Genomic DNA, 18,826 nt, shown 5'->3' with positions numbered 1-18,826 from the left:
TGCCCGAATGGGGAAACCCCTATTTTGGAACTCACTTTGAGTTGATTTTCAAAATCAAAAATCTCTGTTCATTTGTTCACTCTCTGTAGCTAGCTGTGTACGTGTCTTTGCAATTATATTCTATCTGGTCATCTTTAGTACTTTTACATGTTGTAGACGAGAAGAAGACTATCAATAAATTGTAATGAAAATGTTTATGCACTGAGAAAGAAAAGTGGGAGCAGGCTTTTTCCTACGTTACTCTGTAGACATGGAGGCGAAGTGGAAAAGGTATCGCAAGACCAAATTTATTGGTGAAGGACAGGTACGCTTGTTCACACATTCCACTACCCATGTCCATCGCTGTTGTACCATGCAATGAATTGTCTATGTTGTGTGTCTGTTTATGCCCATGTCTTTGGAATTCGGTATGGTGGCATGATTGTGTAGTTTGCTACTGTTTACCAAGCTGAAGATCTTCACAACCCAGGCACCTTGGTTGCCATAAAAAAGGTTGGTACTCTTTGTGAGAAGATCCAAAGTCCGTAACCCTCCATTCGGGGTTATAGACTCTTGCCTTTTGGTGAAATATTTGCTCCGTTGCTAGTATATGTACGAAACTGCATGCTTTCCCAGTCCATGCAGTCACGTGACATTGAATTATAATACGAAAGTAGTTGATGGTGTTATACACAGTCGCATGATGATCACCACAGTCAGCCTCGTGAAAATTGAAAGACCTTCTCTACTGCTGTAGAGTACAAGAGTTGCAAACATCACAGCACAACATGACACGGTGCTATAGTCTTAATTACGAACGTGTTCCAAAATTGCAATTTTCGCACTCCGCCTCATCAGTGGAGGTATGGGATGGGGCGTTCACTACTGCATGTATGATATCCGTATGCTCTCATGCAAGTACGCATTCCAGACACATGGTCTCATACAAGTACGGTAAACTCTGACTAATAAGCAATTGTGCATACGAAAAAAGGTTCAAAATCCCCAAATTCGAAGCATTTTGCCATAGGAACTCAATCTGAAGGTGTCCGGTAGAGAGACGTGCCCGTATCTGAGACGTCTGTATAAGAGACGTTTGAGTGTACACACAAGGGAACACAGAAAAAGTACAGAAGTTCCTATCCGAAGTACAGTCGTGGCCAAAGAAATCCAACCCACGTGCCGAAAGCAGCGCCAAGGCTCATGTGGCCCTCGGATCTGTTTTGGGAACGTGCATGATGTCATTGAAGTGGAAACGTGCCCCTACTTTTGACTCGCGGGTCGGATTTCTTTGGCCCCGACTGTACGTCCCTATCCATTTTGCAAGAAATTGTCAAAAATCATGATGCATATCAAAATGATGCTCTTTGCATGTTTGCACCATTTTCTGTTACTGAAGTTGTTCTTGGCCCATTCTGCACAAAGCAATTATTTCTTTGATACTTGTACAATGTACTTCAGTACAATTAACCCTTTATGGACTGCCAAATTTGTACAGGAAAGAAGCGACATGCGAAAATCAGTAATAACTCGAAATCGGTGTACATTAGCCAATACAACACCATACATTTTCGGAAAGTAGATAGGATAAGCTGCCCAACAACATCCTTGCCGCCGCTCTCGCTACTAGCAGTATCAGCAAATCCATCAGATAAGTTGTTTTCTTGAATTTCTGGGATATCATCATCACTATCACTGTCCACTTCGAACTCGTCGTCATCAGACTCGTCAAGTGGGTCGCCAGAACTGTCCTCGTCAGAGTTCCAGTTCAGAATCATGCCGATGGCATCGTCCGCATCCATGCGGAGGACATTTCCGCGTCGTGCCATGACAGTACTCGTACTGCAATTTTAGTTCTGCATGCTCGCGCAAGCTCTCAATTTTTTTTCTTGCGCGGCCGATTTGGCGAACATTTTGACTAGGGACCCCCGGCGAATTTAGCACCATTGGAAAGATATGGATTTCGTCTTTCGATTTGTGTAAAAAATATCGCCGAAAACGTGCGGTGCGCCCAGAAAAATTCGCGTTTAAAGTTTCGATCTTATTGGATCGAAACTCGTACAGTCCGTCCACAAAGGGTTAACAAAGGAAGAATAGAAAAAAACGGAGCTGAAAAGTACTATGCTGTGAAACACGCATGAAGACAGCTGATAAGGTCGAGGGGAAAAAGAGGACCAAGGAGCTACAAGTTCCGCTATAGTGTCCACTAACACCGCCAGTTACTTTACAATCAGCCCATGCGATAACATTTCACGACACTGACCAACGATACTGACATTCTACACCTAACTGGCAATCGGCTCTAGCACGTCTTGGATGCCAGTTAGGTGTAGAACGTCAGTACCGTTGCTCAGTGTCGTGCAATGTTATCGCATGGGCTGATTGTAAAGTAACTGGCGGTGTTAGTGGACATTATAGCGTTACTTGTAGCTCCTTGGTCCTCTTTTCTTCTGATATGAAAACAGTACATTTTGTACGGTACGCATGAAAGTTAGCTGCCAACGCCAAGGCCGACACCAAATTGCCAGCCCACCAAGACGACGACGTGACCCCGAAGAGGAAGCACGGTCAACCAGCCGGACGCGTTGCCATGAACGATGCGGTTGAGGGTCTGCTGTTGGCGAGGCAGAAGTGCAGCACGGAGGAGTCGACTACGTTCCGTCATCTGCAGGTCTCGAGCGCGGCTGACCTCATTGGTGACTTGACGACACTGGCTGATGTGGTGAGCCATGTTGACCGGTGCAGATGGCGATCTGCTGAATCTCTGTGGCGTGTTTCAATGTGGCGTGAGCATCAGGCGCCAACGTGACGAGATTGGCCAGACCGAGACCCCCCTCCCCCCTCTTTGGCTGGGAGGGCCAACAGATTGTTACTGAATTGTTACTAAACTATCCTAACCACCCCTGCATCCAACCCTTGGCATGCACTACAACCGACAACCGTTGCAAACGTGGGTGAGAGAATACATAAAGTAAATTCAGTATAACTTGGGAAGACGATTATTGAAAAGAGGAAAAAGGCAGCTGCATCAGTACAGTTACACAACAAGATCTTGCTCAATGGCAAGCACCTCAAGACCGAGCAAGCTGGGGGCGAATATATGCCGGATAGATTCCCGCGGGGTGATGTAGACCCGTTGCCTTCCAACACACGAGGAAGCACGGTCAACCAGCCGGACGCGTTGCCATGAACGATGCGGTTGAGGGTCTGCTGTTGGCGAGGCAGAAGTGCAGCACGGAGGAGTCGACTACGTTCCGTCATCTGCAGGTCTCGAGCGCGGCTGACCTCATTGGTGACTTGACGACACTGGCTGATGTGGTGAGCCATGTTGACCGGTGCAGATGGCGATCTGCTGAATCTCTGTGGCGTGTTTCAATGTGGCGTGAGCATCAGGCGCCAACGTGACGAGATTGGCCAGACCGAGACCCCCTCCCCCCTCTTTGGCTGGGAGGGCCAACAGATTGTTACTGAATTGTTACTAAACTATCCTAACCACCCCTGCATCCAACCCTTGGCATGCACTACAACCGACAACCGTTGCAAACGTGGGTGAGAGAATACATAAAGTAAATTCAGTATAACTTGGGAAGACGATTATTGAAAAGAGGAAAAAGGCAGCTGCATCAGTACAGTTACACAACAAGATCTTGCTCAATGGCAAGCACCTCAAGACCGAGCAAGCTGGGGGCGAATATATGCCGGATAGATTCCCGCGGGGTGATGTAGACCCGTTGCCTTCCAACACACGCTAGAGGTAGGTCCATTCGCACGAGTGGGATCTCATAAACGCAGAGTGTGCTGACTGGGGGTACGCTTTTGCTGCCTTGGCAAGACAGTTGACGCCATCGACCCAATCCCTCACTCTCCTGCGGACGAAGGACGAGACTCCCTCTGGATCGCCAACGTAGCTACTCAGGAAGCGACCCGAGGTGGTGACTTGCACATTGAGATTGCCGAAGATTGTCTTGGCGGCCGCCACACGATGAGGCTTGACGATCACCATGGACTTCGAGGGCTCCGCGAAGTACCCAAGCGCTGGACCGTGCTCAAGGAGGGAGAGGAGTCACTCCTTGATCCGCACCAACCGTCTGAGGCATGGCGAGTCGTCTGCATACCAGTTCTGGATGTGGTGACTTGGATCCTTCAGACACTCGATCAGGGGCTGTTTGCCGATTGCATACATCAGCATGGCTAATGGGCAGCCTTGGGTTGTTCCTTCACGACTGAGGATGGTATGGGCGCCATTCTGACTGATGGAGTTGAACGTGTTTGCCGCATCCACCAGTAAGAGCCCTTCGGTCTCCTCCTGATTGAATAGTTCGGACATGGAGTGAACAGCAGCTTCAATACTGGCCTTGGCCCCAGAACATGGCTGGTCTGCACCGCAGGTCTCCTGCACATCATGGCCGGTCGCAAGGGCCATTGGCTTTGCCTCGATGCGCTGGCGACACTCGCCGATGCCGATAGGACGGACACCGGGTTGTTTGCCCAGCGTGATCCCGCGGCGTGCGAGAAAAGCTCTGATATCCGACCACGGCACGAGTTCATTGGCGTGCCTCTGAGTTGAAGCGGCAACTGCTTCTCGCAGACGAGTGCTGGCATTTCCGAAGCGCAGCAGGAATGTGCGCCAGTGGTCGGAATCAGTCCCACATGGTCCTGCACTGCCGAAGAGCTGTGTAGGAGCATGTTCTATGTGAGCTCCTGTGATGTCCACCCTCTCCAATGCCTGGAGATTGTCGCATTGGATGAACGCGTTCTGGTTGACTGGCTTTTGGGCGGGGTGTTTCCTCCAGTGCTTCAAGAACAGTCTTGCCAAGTGGTCTTGTCTTGCCCATAGCCTCGGAGTTGGGGTCCAGGGCCCCACCACCACTACGGTCGGTTATGAGTTGGACTGCAGCTTTCACTCGCCCTTCCAACATCAGCCGGTTGACCGTCTGCTGTACCTTCTCCTCGGTCATGGGGCTCAGCGCGGAGCGTGGGCGCTGATCGCAGCGCTCTGCTTTGCGCAGTAATTCACGCAGCTGGCCAGCTTCCCATCTATCCATATGGCGGGAAAGAAGCGGCCGGGTGTCTTTGGCTTTGCGAATCATCTTGCCTCTCCATCCTCATCGCAGATCACACAAGATATGTAATTTGCTGCGAAAAGACCACTTGATTTGAGGATGGTGTGTGTAGTGTTTTTCATGTAATGAGCTGGCTGCAGTGGAGCTTGTGCACAGTAAGAAAGTTTCAAACGTATATATATATAGAGAGAGAAAATTAGTTGTTTGTTGTCTGAGGATTGTGTGAGGATTGGCGGATGGTCATGAAACTCCGAGTTACAGCTTGATTCAGCCTACAATAGTCCCATTGCTAACTTGTGTTTCAGGCTCTGCCCTCGTGGCATTGAGCACTTTTGCAAGGGTTTAGCAACATACAGTGCTGCTCAATGAAATCCAGTCGCGTCACTCAAGTACACGCCGGGCGTTGCACAGCCATAGACCTGCGAACACTGGGCTGCGAAATGGTGCAAGGTGCAAACTTGAGTGACGCGGCTGGATTTCATTGAGCGGGACTGTAGCTTGTGAGAGAGAACATTATGTTTTATTACTAATATCAGATTCAGCTGCTACTTCCTTAGCCAGGAGCTATGCGTTTCCTACAGGCCCTGTGGAAGTTTCGCTTGGCGCTGGGCTTCAAACTTGTTGATGAAAATCACTGAGTTTATTGCCACAATAGCCGTAGCATGCACTGCACGGCAGTGTTCATCTGTGCAGCTCGGGTGTACTTAGCAGTGGTTAGTTGAAGAGAGAGAGAGAGAGAGAGAGAGCATTGCACGAGATTGCATTGCATGTTTTCTATGCGTTCTGCACCTCAGTCAGACGTGTGCGCGCCGAAGCCTGGCCTTGCCTGCAAGCACATCTCCATACTTGATCTTGTATCGTCGGCTTTGCCAGTGTGTAAAGTGTCAGTTCCGTGTATTCATGTGCACTATGCATAATACTATTGCTGCGACTTTCTTCTTGGTGCTGATGCATGTAACTGTTATGTGATTGCAGATCAAAGTGGGTCAGAAGGAAGATGCCAGGGATGGTACGTAGCTCTACGATGAGTTGAGATGCGACACAACGCACGTACAGTAACATTATCCATTCTTAAATCAACTTTCCGGGAAAGGCTAAGACTCAGATTTTTCATGTCTAATTTCGTTGTTGCAAGTGTTTCAGAAGGTTTGGGTGAAGTTAGCGACAATGATAATATTAGCAGAGTCATAGGAGATGTAACAACAATGAAAATAGGAATACTTATAATGTGCCGTGCTTCTTTCTTCTTCTGTCCCATGAGCTCTATTACTGTTTGCAGTACGGACATAGCCAGTCCCTCCTTGGCATTGGACATAGGTGTATTTGGTCTGAATTCATTGTTCAATGAGACGTGAACCGTTTCGACAAGTGGGAGCTTATGTTTTCCACCCACGTCTTTGGCTTCTAATATTGCTGCATGCCCCCTCTCCCCTACTGCAGTCATCAGCTGGTCCCTGTCCATGACTTCCACATATTAGTATGTGTGCTTGTCTGTAGTTACATTTGGTAACTGGCATCTCTCATGCCCTGTGTTATGTATTCGTCACCCTCTCTGTTTTTTATTTTATTTGTGTTCTATCATCCTTCTTGCCTGGTTTTCACTGCAGGTATCAATCGCACTGCTCTACGTGAAATCAAGCTGCTGCAGGAGCTCAAACATAGCAATGTGATCGGGGTAAGGAGAACGCATGGCGTGTCCAACTATTGTCCGGCACTGTGCGTGCATGCATGCACATGCGCTTGAGTGTATGTTGAAGTAGTTTAACACCTCGTTTTATGTGTGTGTGTGTTTGAGTGCGTACGTGCGTGCGTGTATCCCATATGGTGCACTGATGTGTATGTCCAGCGATTTCCAATCGAGAGGTTGCGGGTTCGATTCCTGACGATTATGGTCACACACGTCTTTCTTCTCTTTCTCAGACTCCTCCTGACTTTTGTTTCATTCTCCTGGGTGGTTACCAACAGCCAGTGCATGCCGGAGTATGTGGTGTGATGTGTGTGCAGGAATAAAAATGACAAAGACCAAAAAGTAGGGATTCACTGGCCAGAGAAAGCCACTTCATAGCTGTGTGGTGTAGACCAGGCTGAATAGTGGCGGTGAATTCTTCAGCCTTGCAAGCTGTTGAATAGTGCAATCTTAGCACCAGTTGCTATGGCTTCTGCTGTAGCATCGCTATCAACGCCTCTGGAGATGGGCGTCAAATGGTCAAATGGTGTGTGTTTGTGCATATGGGCGTGTGTGCGTGTGTGTGGTGTGTGTGTGTGTGTGTGTTTGCAGTTACTTGACGTATTTGGACAGCGCTCCAACATCAGCTTGGTCTTTGATTTCATGGACACTGATCTCGAAGTGAGTCCGAAGCAGCTACATTTGACATGTACAGCCAATTTACTTGTGCTTGGGTAAAACCCTTGCTTGAATGTTAGACTGATAACAGAGGCGTAGAAAGGGGTTTGGAAGTGCTAGTATGACCTAGGCTTGCAGCGGCTGAAGGCCGGCCGAGAAGGGGTCTGGGGACGTCCCCCGGGAACATTTTGTGAAAATGACACAAAATCCTATGTTCTGGGCACTTCTGGCAAATGTCTAAGTGCTCCGGGAGCTGGAGACTCAACACTGGACCTGAGGTGAATCGATTACCATTTTTAATACCCACTTACAATGTAGAACAATTCTTTTTGTTTCTTTTGGTGGCAAGGCATAGCGGGATGGTCTAAGACCATGATTGAGAAACAGAGGGTACTAGATACATAATCTTACACAGTTACATCGGGCATGCCGCGCTGATCTTGCCCGAGGTCAGGTGAGTGATCCTGCCCGAGGTGGCGACGCCCAAGGGACGTAGCCCCGAGGGCATCGCGACCGAGGGTAGGATCACTCACCTGACCGAGGGCAAGATCAGTGCGGCATGCCCGATGTAACCGTGTAGGATTGCGGTTCAGATAAGGCCCACATCACAAACAACGAGGTCGTGACCAGCATGGTTTTATTTTTAGTTTCGTGAAGGCCAGTACGAGAGAGTACAGAAAAGTAGAGTTTTATTTTAGAGTTAGGTTCAAGTTGAAAACTGCTCCCGAGAAGTTGTTTCCGGAACCAAAGTTGAGCTGAGCATTACGCTGTTTAGTGGTGGCTGAAGGCGTTGGTGGCGCTTCTAGAGCCAGGAGCTCGGACGGTGACAGGCCACCCTGAAGCTCATCCACATCTACGTGGCCATCGTCAAAGGACGCTTGAGGTGGTTGCTGGCCTGAAAACGCAACAGCAGAGGTGGGAACACCTGTGGTTGCAACCTGGGAGCAGATTGGAGCAGCAGCAGGCGATGGAGATGGAACAGAAGCTTGTGGAGGCAGGTCTCCTAGCAAATCCAGCACATCTCTGCCGAACTGCGAGCTTGGGACCAGAGCAGTACTTGTTGAAGGCTGTTGGCCTGCATCGCCATCTAACAGTGCTGCCATGTGGCGCTCCTGCTCCTCTGTTGGCCGACAGTAGCTCGTCAGTGATTGCGCATTCTTGTGGCCCGTTATGGCCATGATGTGGCGCTCTGGCACACTCTCCGCGTTCAGGCGAGACGCAGTGAATGCCCTGAGGCAGTGATTCGTGTACGTTTTTAACGTACCAGCATCCGCACAGATGGACTTCATAATATCGCCCAACGTGTTCTTTCCCATCAGCGCCCTCGTAAAGCAGAATTCTTCCCGAGATGAGTAGTTAGACTTGGGTCTCTGGAAAAGCCGGTCACAGTCACACAGTCCGGGTGCAACTTGCTCAGCAGGCGTTGCACTGATAACACTTGTGTATCCTTCTGGATACGTCCAGCAGGTGTGGCAATGGTGTCCAGCTGGTGGTTTTTCTGGGCAAAATCAGTTGCCAACTGGATGTACTCCTGTCCGTTGCTGTCTTTCAGGATCAACAAATCCTGCTTTCTCATGTTACACTGCAGCTCACGTCCACGGATACCGAAATGCATTGTGACATAGGACCATACTTGTTGTATTAGGCACTTGGCATCCTTCTTTGTATCGAAGAGGTAGGTGATCTTGTACATGTCGGTGTCGGTTATAATATCTTTGTGTGCAATCGGATTCATGCCACCTTCTCTCTTCAGTTTCTTTATCATTCCATCAAAGGTGTCATTGGATCTGCGAAATTCCATGCCGTTGAAAATGTCGAACTTCCTGCCAAGGTCATTCAAATGGCGTTGAATTGCCGCAGGGAAACCTTTGTACGAACTGTACTGGTAGTTCTCTCCTTTTTGGGTGCGCATCCCAACGTAGCACAGACAAAGTAAATGGCACAGATCGTCCTTCGTCCACGTTTTCAGATCGAGCACCATATTTGCCTTCTTCATGAAAGTATCGAGTACGGCCACCCAGTTTTTCGTAGAGTCCTTCGTACTTTTCGGCGTACGCTCCGCGATGATCCTCTCCACATCGGCATCTGTGACCGTAGCAACACGTTTTGGTGCTGGCTCTGCCATATTTGGATAAACAAGGGAAACTTTGGATAAACTCTTGCAGACTCGACAAGATACGGACTGAGAAAAAAGGTAAGTACGCATGCGCGCCGCGGTGCTGTATCGCTGCTGTTCCTGCCCGGGTATGACACTCGTCATTCGCGGTACTGCGGTTGTGCTCCACTTTTTTTATGACGTTTTACCTGCCTACCCGCGCGAAATCAAAAAAATCCTCGTCATCTGGCCTCCGCAACGCATTAAAATTTGAATTTTAAAATTCTCGCGTACAAAACAATGCAAGATACGGGAAACAGGTCGAGCCGCGACCACGGCTCGCAGTTTTTGATCAAGAATCGTAGCGAAAGCTCGCGGTGAGCCGCGGCCTCACTGCTCCAGCTCGAGCCGCTGTCACTATGGTAATGATGGCGTTTCAAGCCGCGGATGACGAGCAGCGGAGCCGCAGTGGAACCCGGCCCTTAGGAGCTGCATCTGCGCCTTGATCCAAGAGGGTGGTGGCATTCCTGTGGATGCGGAAAACTAGCCGAGTCTCACGCGAGCCGTGAAATTTTTTTCTTCTTCTTTTTTTGGTGGCAAGGTGACCTTTCTGTATTGCTGTAAGTTTGACACAACGTTACAATGCTTTCGAATTCGTTTAATATCTCTATTTTACAGCGATGAGTTTATGGCTGCATGCATGGTATACTCGGTATCAAGAGTATATAAGCCCCCAAGAGTGTGCAACTCCTGATACCCTTTCTATGGGATTCACCGACAGCGAAAACTGCCATACCGTGGCGTAGTGTCCCAGTTGTACGTTTCCAGCCCGTTTTTAGCGAGCAGTTGAGTCATAAAGACTCATAATAAAAGCGCTCCTTGGCAGAAAATCCCTGCGCGTATGCAACTCGCCAGCATACTCATGGCAGAATTTTCGGATTGCGCCACGCTATCCCTAGTTGTACGTAGTACAAAACGTACCTGAGACACGTGATGTGAGTTTTCCCCGTCGTAGACCCCATAATTATGCAGAGTTGCTCACTCTTGGGGGCTTATATGAAGGGCTCGAATTCAAAACGCGATTAAGACCGAACCGGAGCTTTTGCATTTTTTGTCACGAAATAATTCGTTTTCACCCCACGGACGTCTGTGTGTCGGTTTTACAGGTCAAAACTCAAAACGTGATACATCCCAGTCAAAATGATGCCTGAAGTTTGTGTTCTTCTGCAAAACGCGATAAAAGTCACTGATGCTGCAGTGCAGACCGAAAAGAAAACAATGAAAAAATGCACCTCCTGAAATTTCCACAAAATGGATTTATCTCGTTTTGAATTAGAGCCCTTCATATACTCTTGCCGGTATGGTACACATGGTGCACAGTGCACAAGCGTCATCCCACATTACTTGTAGATGACTCATCTTATCTGGCGGTAGATTCCGTACGACATGTACACGCGAGAGTTTCCAGCCAGAATGATGACAGAATCCATGGTTAGGGCCACGGAATTGCTGTAAAGCAGAACTTCAAAATTAATATTCATCCTGGCTTGTTTTTCAATTTTTGAAGTGTTAACATACACAACATATTTTACTCGTTTTAAGTCGACCTTGTAAATTATGGCCTAAAATTGAGCCAAAACGAAGTAAAAAAAGGGGTAGTAAATTTACAACCGGGGTTTAACCGCCATTGAGCAGGGAAATCGAGCCCCCAAGTATAAGGTCGACTTACAACTGGTAAAATAAAGTACGCAACATTCAACACACCATATCTCTATTAAATTCGGGGTATACGACTACTCTTTCATTCGAGCCATACTCGTGAAATCTGCCAGTGTCTTATTTGCTGTGTGTGTATATGTCACTATGTGTATGTTTTGTGGTAGGTAATCATTCGTGATTTGAGCATCATGCTGACCATTGGTCATATCAAAAGTTATCTGATCATGACCTTGAAAGGACTGGAGTACTTGCATCAGAACTGGGTCCTGCATAGAGTGAGTGCTGGGCTGTGCTGTGCTGGGCTGGGCTATGCGTGTGTGTGTGTGTGAGCAGGAGAGAGAGAGAGAGAGAGAGAGAGAGAGAGTGTGTGTGTGTGTGTGTGTGTGTGTGTGTGTGTGTGTGTGTGTGTGTGTGTGTGTGTGTGTGTGTGTGTAGCACGCGATGCTCAGCGACACGCGGACCCACATTTTCAGACTGATGGAACGATTTGCGTGGCAGCTCACCCCCATGTTAGGCCAGAGCATGATTGAAATCCACAATGTTAGGTTTTTTAAAGTGACGTTCTTCATGAATGACTTCTGGACCAACTTAGGATTAACTTCTCATGCGTTTCAACTGTACCTGACTGTATACCTTAACCAATAGAATCCTCCCACCATACGAATAATTCTCAATTTGTCCACACACAAAGAGCCATAATAATGTATTTTTTCCCAGGTGGCTGGTTGTACCACCGATGGAGGCTTAGACATGTCCTTTCATAACAAAGCTGTATCTTAAAATCTGATGTGATGAGGGTACATGTACATGTACATTATCTGCATACTTCCAAGTACATGGTGTGCACTGGATCCTTGAAAGCCTTGAACGTGCTTGAATCATACTTCAGTGGTAGGTGCGTGAAGCTGTGCCAGCATTTCATCAGTCTTTTCTTGTTTGCTGTGATACAGGATATGAAGCCGAACAACTTGCTTCTGAACAGTAACGGCGTGCTGAAAATCACTGATTTCGGTCTTGCCAAGGCCTATGGCAGTCCGAATCGTGTCTACACGCATCACGTTGTGACTAGGTGAGGCCGAGACGGTAGTGCAACATGAAACAAGTGCTCCAACTTTGATGGTTTTTGCTTTGTACCTGCAAGGCACAGTGCTACTATGTGTTGATCGGCTAGTCCTTGTGTGAACTCGTTCTCTACTCTCCTCTGCTCTGCTCTGCTCTACTCTGCTCTACTCTGCTCTTGATCTGGTTTGCCCATACACTTGATATTGGGGCTTAAGCGGTCACAACTTTTGCATGACCAGGTATCCTCTAAAGTAACGGTCAGATAACTGGCTATTCAACTTCAGCACATAATATATACACGAACATGAAACACACACCATTTTTATTAAACACGATTGAGACCTATACATTGACATCAAAAACAGGCTTCCTCAACTTCAAGCTGAATTGTGGTGATGAAGACGGTTTCTTCTTCAGTGCCGAGCCGAAATTCTACAATTTACTCCCCGCTGGATCTACGTCTGTGTTTACATGAGGCGTTTAAACCCGGGTTGAGTTCGACCCGAGTCAGATTTCAACCCGCCATGTACACAAAATGAATGGCGTGTTTACATGACGCATTGCGCTTGACCCGGGTTGAAATTTCGCCCCGGTTTGATTTCAACCCTCCCCTTGGCTTGGGGGGAGAGTTGAAATCAAACCGGGTCGAAGAAATCGTACTAACGTACTTCTGTGCGTATCTCGCGCCAGGTTTGAACAGCACTGTACAGGCAAATTTCGCGCGAAAGGATTCACGTGACCATACAGGACTCTAGAAGTAGACTTTGGCGGCATATCAGTATTTGACCCGGATCAACTGTCTTCATGTAAACGCCCACCTATTTTGTCTATCGTACAGACTTTCAACCCGGGCTGAACTCAACCCGGGTTGAGTTCAGCCCGGGTTGAAATTTCTCATGTAAACACAGCCATACAATATGTAGCCGCCACTAAACCCTTCTCCAAGTCAAAAGCTCGCGCCAATGAAGGGTGTCTTCATTGTAGACACGTGCCAATGGGTAAGAGTTTCCTGCTATCCTGCACACGGTGTTAAGATCAACGCTGTACACCATGTACTGCTACACTATACATGTGCATGAAAAAACCGTTTGAAACCGCAAACGAAACGGTTTCATAACCATTCAAAAAATTCTAGCGGTCGGATAACCGATAATCCGGTATAACCGTTTAAGCTCTACTTGATATACTATAATAGCATTATGAATTTGACAGCTTCTCCCCGAGCACTCTACATCGTGTTGGTTGCGGTGCTAGAGCATGCTCTTGTGTTGTTTGCTTTCTGCGACCTGCCCAGGTGGTACAGAGCTCCGGAACTGCTGTTTGGAGCGCGCCTGTATGGCACAGGCATTGATATGTGGGCGGTTGGGTGCATATTTGCCGAGCTCATGCAGCGGGTAAGTCGCAGCGGAGCATCATTGGCAGTCCAGTACAATTTTTTGAAGTCTTGAGTTTGGATGGTTCTGTTTCTTTTTGACTTCAATACCACACTCCTGTAGAACCCCTTCCTTGTCGGTGAATCGGACATAGACCAGCTGACAAAGATCTTTGAAGTTCTAGGAACCCCTACCGATGAATCATGGCCTGTAAGTAATGTTGCATCTCTTTGCGAAGTTCTGTCCGGTGCTGTGTACTGCTGATATCGAGAGTCCCAAAACAAGAGTATGCAGCCGTGATTTCTTTTCTATGGGCCAGATGCGCGGCGCGCTACCTTCGTTACATCATTAAGCTGCAGTCCGCGCACTGCGGAAAATCGAGCACCACACTTTCCCTCAGGTTTGAAAAAAACTTTTGCACGGAACTGGATTTCACACGCCCACAATGTAGAGGTCGCGTGGGTACTCGAACGAATTGAGCAAAAACGGTAGAGCTGGTACAAGAGATTGTTGAATTTGAGTGCATGCGCTCAGGGCGTGATGGAGGCAAGTTAGTTACGTAATGAAGGCAGCGCACCGCTCACGGACTCATAACCACAGTTGCATACTCTTGTCTGTGAACTCTTGCTGATATGCAACGCGTATTTTGCTTCATCTCTCGATTTTGAAGACTTCCTTTGTGTTGAGTCTAACCATTTTTGTTACACCAAGTACTTTTTTTGTTACACATTTTGTACTTTTTCACCTGAGGCAAGTTTCATGTTTACGAGTATCTTCTCGTATTTGGCATCATTGGTGTTGGTTGTAAAGCATGCTGACATGTGTTTAGGGAACTTATAGTACCGTAAAGTACCGCGAGAGCGCCCCACCATCTCGTCCCTTCACATCCCAGTGTTCACAAGGGCTGAATAGTACCGGCGCATTCTTGGCGCATGCGATCAGATGTCATTGAACAGCACTGCTGCGCAGTCGGTACTAGTGATACAGTTGGTAAGCCTTGTTTGATAGGCTCTGCCAACCGATGATGGTTGTATTCAGGAGCACTGTTTTCAACACGGTGCGTCCTCCGCCTTGCAACATGCTGTCAATCGATCACCATAGTGATACGTTTGTGTGTGTGTGTGTGGAGATTGCTTGCTGTCTTGCAGTGACACTGAGAGTCATTTGGTGGTCGATTCACATGGCTTGTGTTGGATTGGGCAGTTATCTGGCGCTAGTCCGCTATCGTGCTATAAGAGAAAATCTGTACGTGCACATCCAGTGCATTTTTCAGATTTGAGTGCTTCTCTTGCGACGAGCATACATGTACATACATGGTATATGAGAGTCGTTTAAAAATAGAATAACCGCGGAAATTATCTGCTTGTTCATGTCGATAGCCATTCTTCCCTATCTGTTCTGCCACTTGAATAAGTACCCACGTTGCCTCTGTTTTCTAAGGGATTGTCTGCCCTACCCGACTACGTACCATTCAAGGCACAGGTGCCTATTCCGCTAGCTCAGATCTTCACGGCAGCAGACGCTGAAGCTCTGAGCATGCTTAGCTCCATGCTGTGTCTCAATCCGGTCAAGCGCTGCACATGTTCTGAGGTAAGCGGTGAATTTGAGCTATGCCAGCAGCTGCGGGCTGCCACCGCTCAGCTACCGACAGCTGCCGCTGCTGACTTTGCATATGTTTTGTTTCTGATACAACTGCAATGGACATGGTACATAGAGTCTAAGACATTCTAACATGAAGCATACACGCGCACGTCTCTCTCTCTCTCTATTTACCTACATCATACACCGTGCATGTGCCTGCTTGTCTGTCGGAGTGCTCAAGAGTCGATATCCTATTGCCCCTGTCACAACCTCTCACTGCTCTTTCTGTTTTCAACGTCCTGCTCTGCACGTCTTGCTGGCGTCTTTCAGGCTCTGAAGATGCCGTTCTTTTCCAGCCGACCGTACCCGACAAAGGGCCCGCTGCTGCCCCTGCCTAGCGGCAGTGCAGTGAAGAATGAAGAAGAGCTGGTGTCCAGGGGTGTCAAGCGGAAACGGGATGAAGAAACTGACGGTGAGCACTGTCCCAGTGTTGTGTAACTATACAGTGTGTTGCAAAAACCTCGTGTACGGGCAAAAAGAATTGTGCATATCCTCACACAAACTCACGTACGGGTGCAGGTAACTATAAAAATCAATTTAATACTAGTAAATCAATTGGAACACAAAGAGAGAACTATTACCGTACTTCCGCACATATAAGCGCATGTGCTTATGTCCGGATATAAGCGCACCCCTCAATTATAAGCGCATGTGCTGATATGTGAACACTATTGGTGAAAGGGCGGGAGCGAAATATACCACTAAGTAGTATGATGACACCATTGTTTAGGACACAGACAAACCTGTATTGCGCATATAAGCGCATGGGCTTCTACCCGAACATGTTTACACAGCCAAAGATCTTTTTTGCAGCAAATTTTCGCTTATAAGCGCATGCACTTATATGTGGGGAAGTACGGTACTTCGAAGTATGTGAAAGAGCCAACAAAAGCATTACCGTACTGGCAAAGAACGGCAGCTACAGTCAACTTCGCGTATATCGACACTCGGCGGGGCATCAGAAAAGTGTCCTTATTCGCGAAGTGTCGTTATACCCGAAGTCCCATTCTATGTATTACAGTTGGATGGGACTTTGCCCTGGGCATGGAAAATCTGTCGTTATTCGCGAATTGTCGTTATATCCGCAGTCGTTATTAGCGAAGTTGACTGTATATACGAAGGCCCTACTCCTGCGCCTGTATGATACCTGCATGATGTATGATACCTGCATGATGTATGATACCTGCAAGATGTATGATGCACGTTACTATACAGTGTAGTAGCTACTGAAAATAAACACTTTTTGGTGAAGTAAATTCCGTAAAGCACTTTCTGTTTCCAATGTTTGCTCCTTACTAAATCAATGGACAGAGATAGCAACGTAGCTGTCCTGAGTTAGTTTTATCAAAGTGTTCTGCTGATGAACTGGAGGGTTTCAAACTGTCCAAGGTTGCATGGTTACGAAAATTAGTTGATTCCCAGTACGTGTACTGCGTGTGGGGTGAAACATCTCTTCAGTGACCACCCACCCCGTATACTGCACGGTGACACTTCGCCTTTAACGCAGGTGATACTGATCACAGTGATCACATGACAGGTGCTGCTGATCACTGATCACATGACAGGTGCTGCTGATCAGTAGAGAGGTTAAGATTCACGTTATTTCCGACGTGACCCTCAATTTCACGTCAAATTTGGCGTAAAATTCCAAATTTCGACGTGAGCTGCAGGTCACTCGCGTTGTTTTTTGACGCGCGAGCCAAGTAACGCGAGCTGAACGTTCACGTCCACGTCAGAAATAACGTGCATCTTAACCTCTCTAATGATTGTGATAAACCTATTGACCCAGATGGTGAGCCAAGGAAAATATTAAATGGAATCAAGGCTAACGCATAACTTGTGCCCGCATAACGTGTAACGCATAACTTGTGCCCGCATAACGTGTAACGCATAACTTGTGCCCGCATAACGTGTAACGCATAACTTGTGCCCGCATAACGTGTAACGCATAACTTGTGCCCGCATAACGTGTAACGCATAACTTGTGCCCGCATAACGTGTAACGCATAACTTGTGCCCCACCGTTTTCCTTGTTTCCATTTAGTAAACCTACTGAGTTTATTGTTACAAACAATTCTCCGTGTCCAGAGACAAGGTGTCAAAACCTTGTCACCAAAGACAACCACGAGGAAAGGAGCATGCCAGAGCAGTGCTCATGCCTGCGTCCATAGAAGTCAGTGGGAAGTGCAAATAAGCCGGGGTGCACATGAGGGCACAGAGTGTACGTAAATAACATTATACTATCACGACACTAATTATAACAGTGATCACGTCACAGGTGCTGGAAGCGAGGCGCAATGCATCCTTGTGAACGGCGGGGCAGGCTGTGAAATGTGCAAGCTTGCATTTTTGGTGAACGAGTGCAGTAACCTTTCTATTGTGCAACACGTAGAAAAGGTTTCAACTGCCACTACCAGTTGAGGCAAGGATTTTGACATCCGAGCCATTTCTTCTTCACTTTTTTTTGTTCCCCGTAGGCTTTGTAAAAAAGAAACTGTCGTTTGGTGGAATGTAATGGCAGTCAACTGCAAGGCAGCCGTGTATGCACTCACAGCATACAAGTACCAGTGTGAGGACATCTATTTCTTGTCTTCGCGCTGTCATGCTATTCACATCCCGCTTGTATACGAACGCCAAAATAGGTACATGTATTTATGAAACATGAAAATTTGTAAGAAAACAGCATGCATCGCTCGCCATGAAACACGCTGCCAAACTGGGTTATCATGAATCCATGTTTGCACACCATAATTCGCTGTCATAGCTATCGATTCTCTGGCAAAAGTTCAGGAAAAGTCTTGTCATTGAAAAATTAATCAATATCTTACTTGAGAATAGAAATAATTATGGTTTTTAAAAACGAGAAGGAAGACTTCCCGTGATTATTTGTTCTGTTCTGTCCTAGCCTATCTTGCCAGCATCTGTCAGGATTAATTATTGACTTGTGTCTTGTTAGTGGAGAGCAAATCCTGATTTATCACCTCTTCTTTTTTAAACTTGCAAGTGGCTTTTCTTTTTCTTTTTACTCGAGTATTTTTGATTTTGCTGAGCACCGCTGTGATCTTATCCGTTCAATCTGGCAGTAATTCTGTACATGTACCATCCTGTATGAGGAATTGGGGATGTATTCCAAGGCAAAGCTCTGACAGTGACACGTACCATAAAGCACCATTGATCCTCACCCTTGTTGCTTCCCGGCTGGTTTTTCAGCATCGGGGCTGCAATTAGATCAGTCTTGCCTTGCTGGGTCGTGCACATTTTCATACCTGTATTGGCACAAGTTGTGTACAGCAGTGAATGCGGCGTCGGTTCGACACCTTGCTTTGACGTACACGCTGAATTCGCCTCACCGGTACAGCCTACAGGTAGAAATTCGACGGATGAGGCAGAGATTAGAGACGGGGTGGATCAACGGTACTGTACGGTAAATGGACCAGGACGGCCAAGTCAGTTACCTTACCCACACATAACACGCTACACTTACTGGGGTAACCATAATAGACATCACGCTATTGTGATACTTACTGGGGTAACCATATATTATAGACAT

General features: G+C 47.3%; 1 protein-coding gene across 2 annotated transcripts; it reads left to right on the top strand.

Annotated features, from left to right (window-relative positions):
* The first annotated feature begins 61 nt into the window (after positions 1-61).
* LOC135805144 (cyclin-dependent kinase 7-like) lies at positions 62-18,451 on the top strand. Of its 2 annotated transcripts, XM_065319143.1 has the most exons (12): positions 63-304; positions 430-492; positions 6,018-6,051; positions 6,650-6,717; positions 7,321-7,389; positions 11,365-11,475; positions 12,151-12,269; positions 13,557-13,656; positions 13,759-13,845; positions 15,076-15,225; positions 15,547-15,688; positions 17,754-18,451. In XM_065319143.1, the coding sequence occupies exons 1-12, from the start codon at positions 251-253 to the stop codon at positions 17,789-17,791; spliced, it is 1,035 nt and encodes a 344-aa protein (XP_065175215.1). In that variant the 5' UTR covers positions 63-250; the 3' UTR covers positions 17,792-18,451. The 2 variants fall into 2 exon arrangements, with proteins under 2 accessions (XP_065175216.1, XP_065175215.1); XM_065319144.1 differs by lacking the exon at positions 13,759-13,845 and having other exon boundaries at positions 62-304.
* Positions 18,452-18,826: the final 375 nt, after the last annotated feature.

Source organism: Sycon ciliatum, chromosome 1 (assembly GCF_964019385.1).
Source record: "Sycon ciliatum chromosome 1, ocSycCili1.1, whole genome shotgun sequence".
Classification (NCBI taxonomy): Eukaryota; Metazoa; Porifera; class Calcarea; order Leucosolenida; family Sycettidae; genus Sycon; species Sycon ciliatum.
This window is presented reverse-complemented; position numbering and strand designations above follow the sequence as displayed.

Bases quoted from the DNA above. Each gene is read 5' to 3' on its own strand.
- LOC135805144 (XM_065319143.1), top strand. From the start codon at position 251: ATGGAGGCGAAGTGGAAAAGGTATCGCAAGACCAAATTTATTGGTGAA. The intron at 12,270-13,556 runs GTGAGGCCGAGA...CGACCTGCCCAG, and splicing joins ACGCATCACGTTGTGACTAG to GTGGTACAGAGCTCCGGAAC. The intron at 13,846-15,075 runs GTAAGTAATGTT...CTGTTTTCTAAG, and splicing joins CTACCGATGAATCATGGCCT to GGATTGTCTGCCCTACCCGA.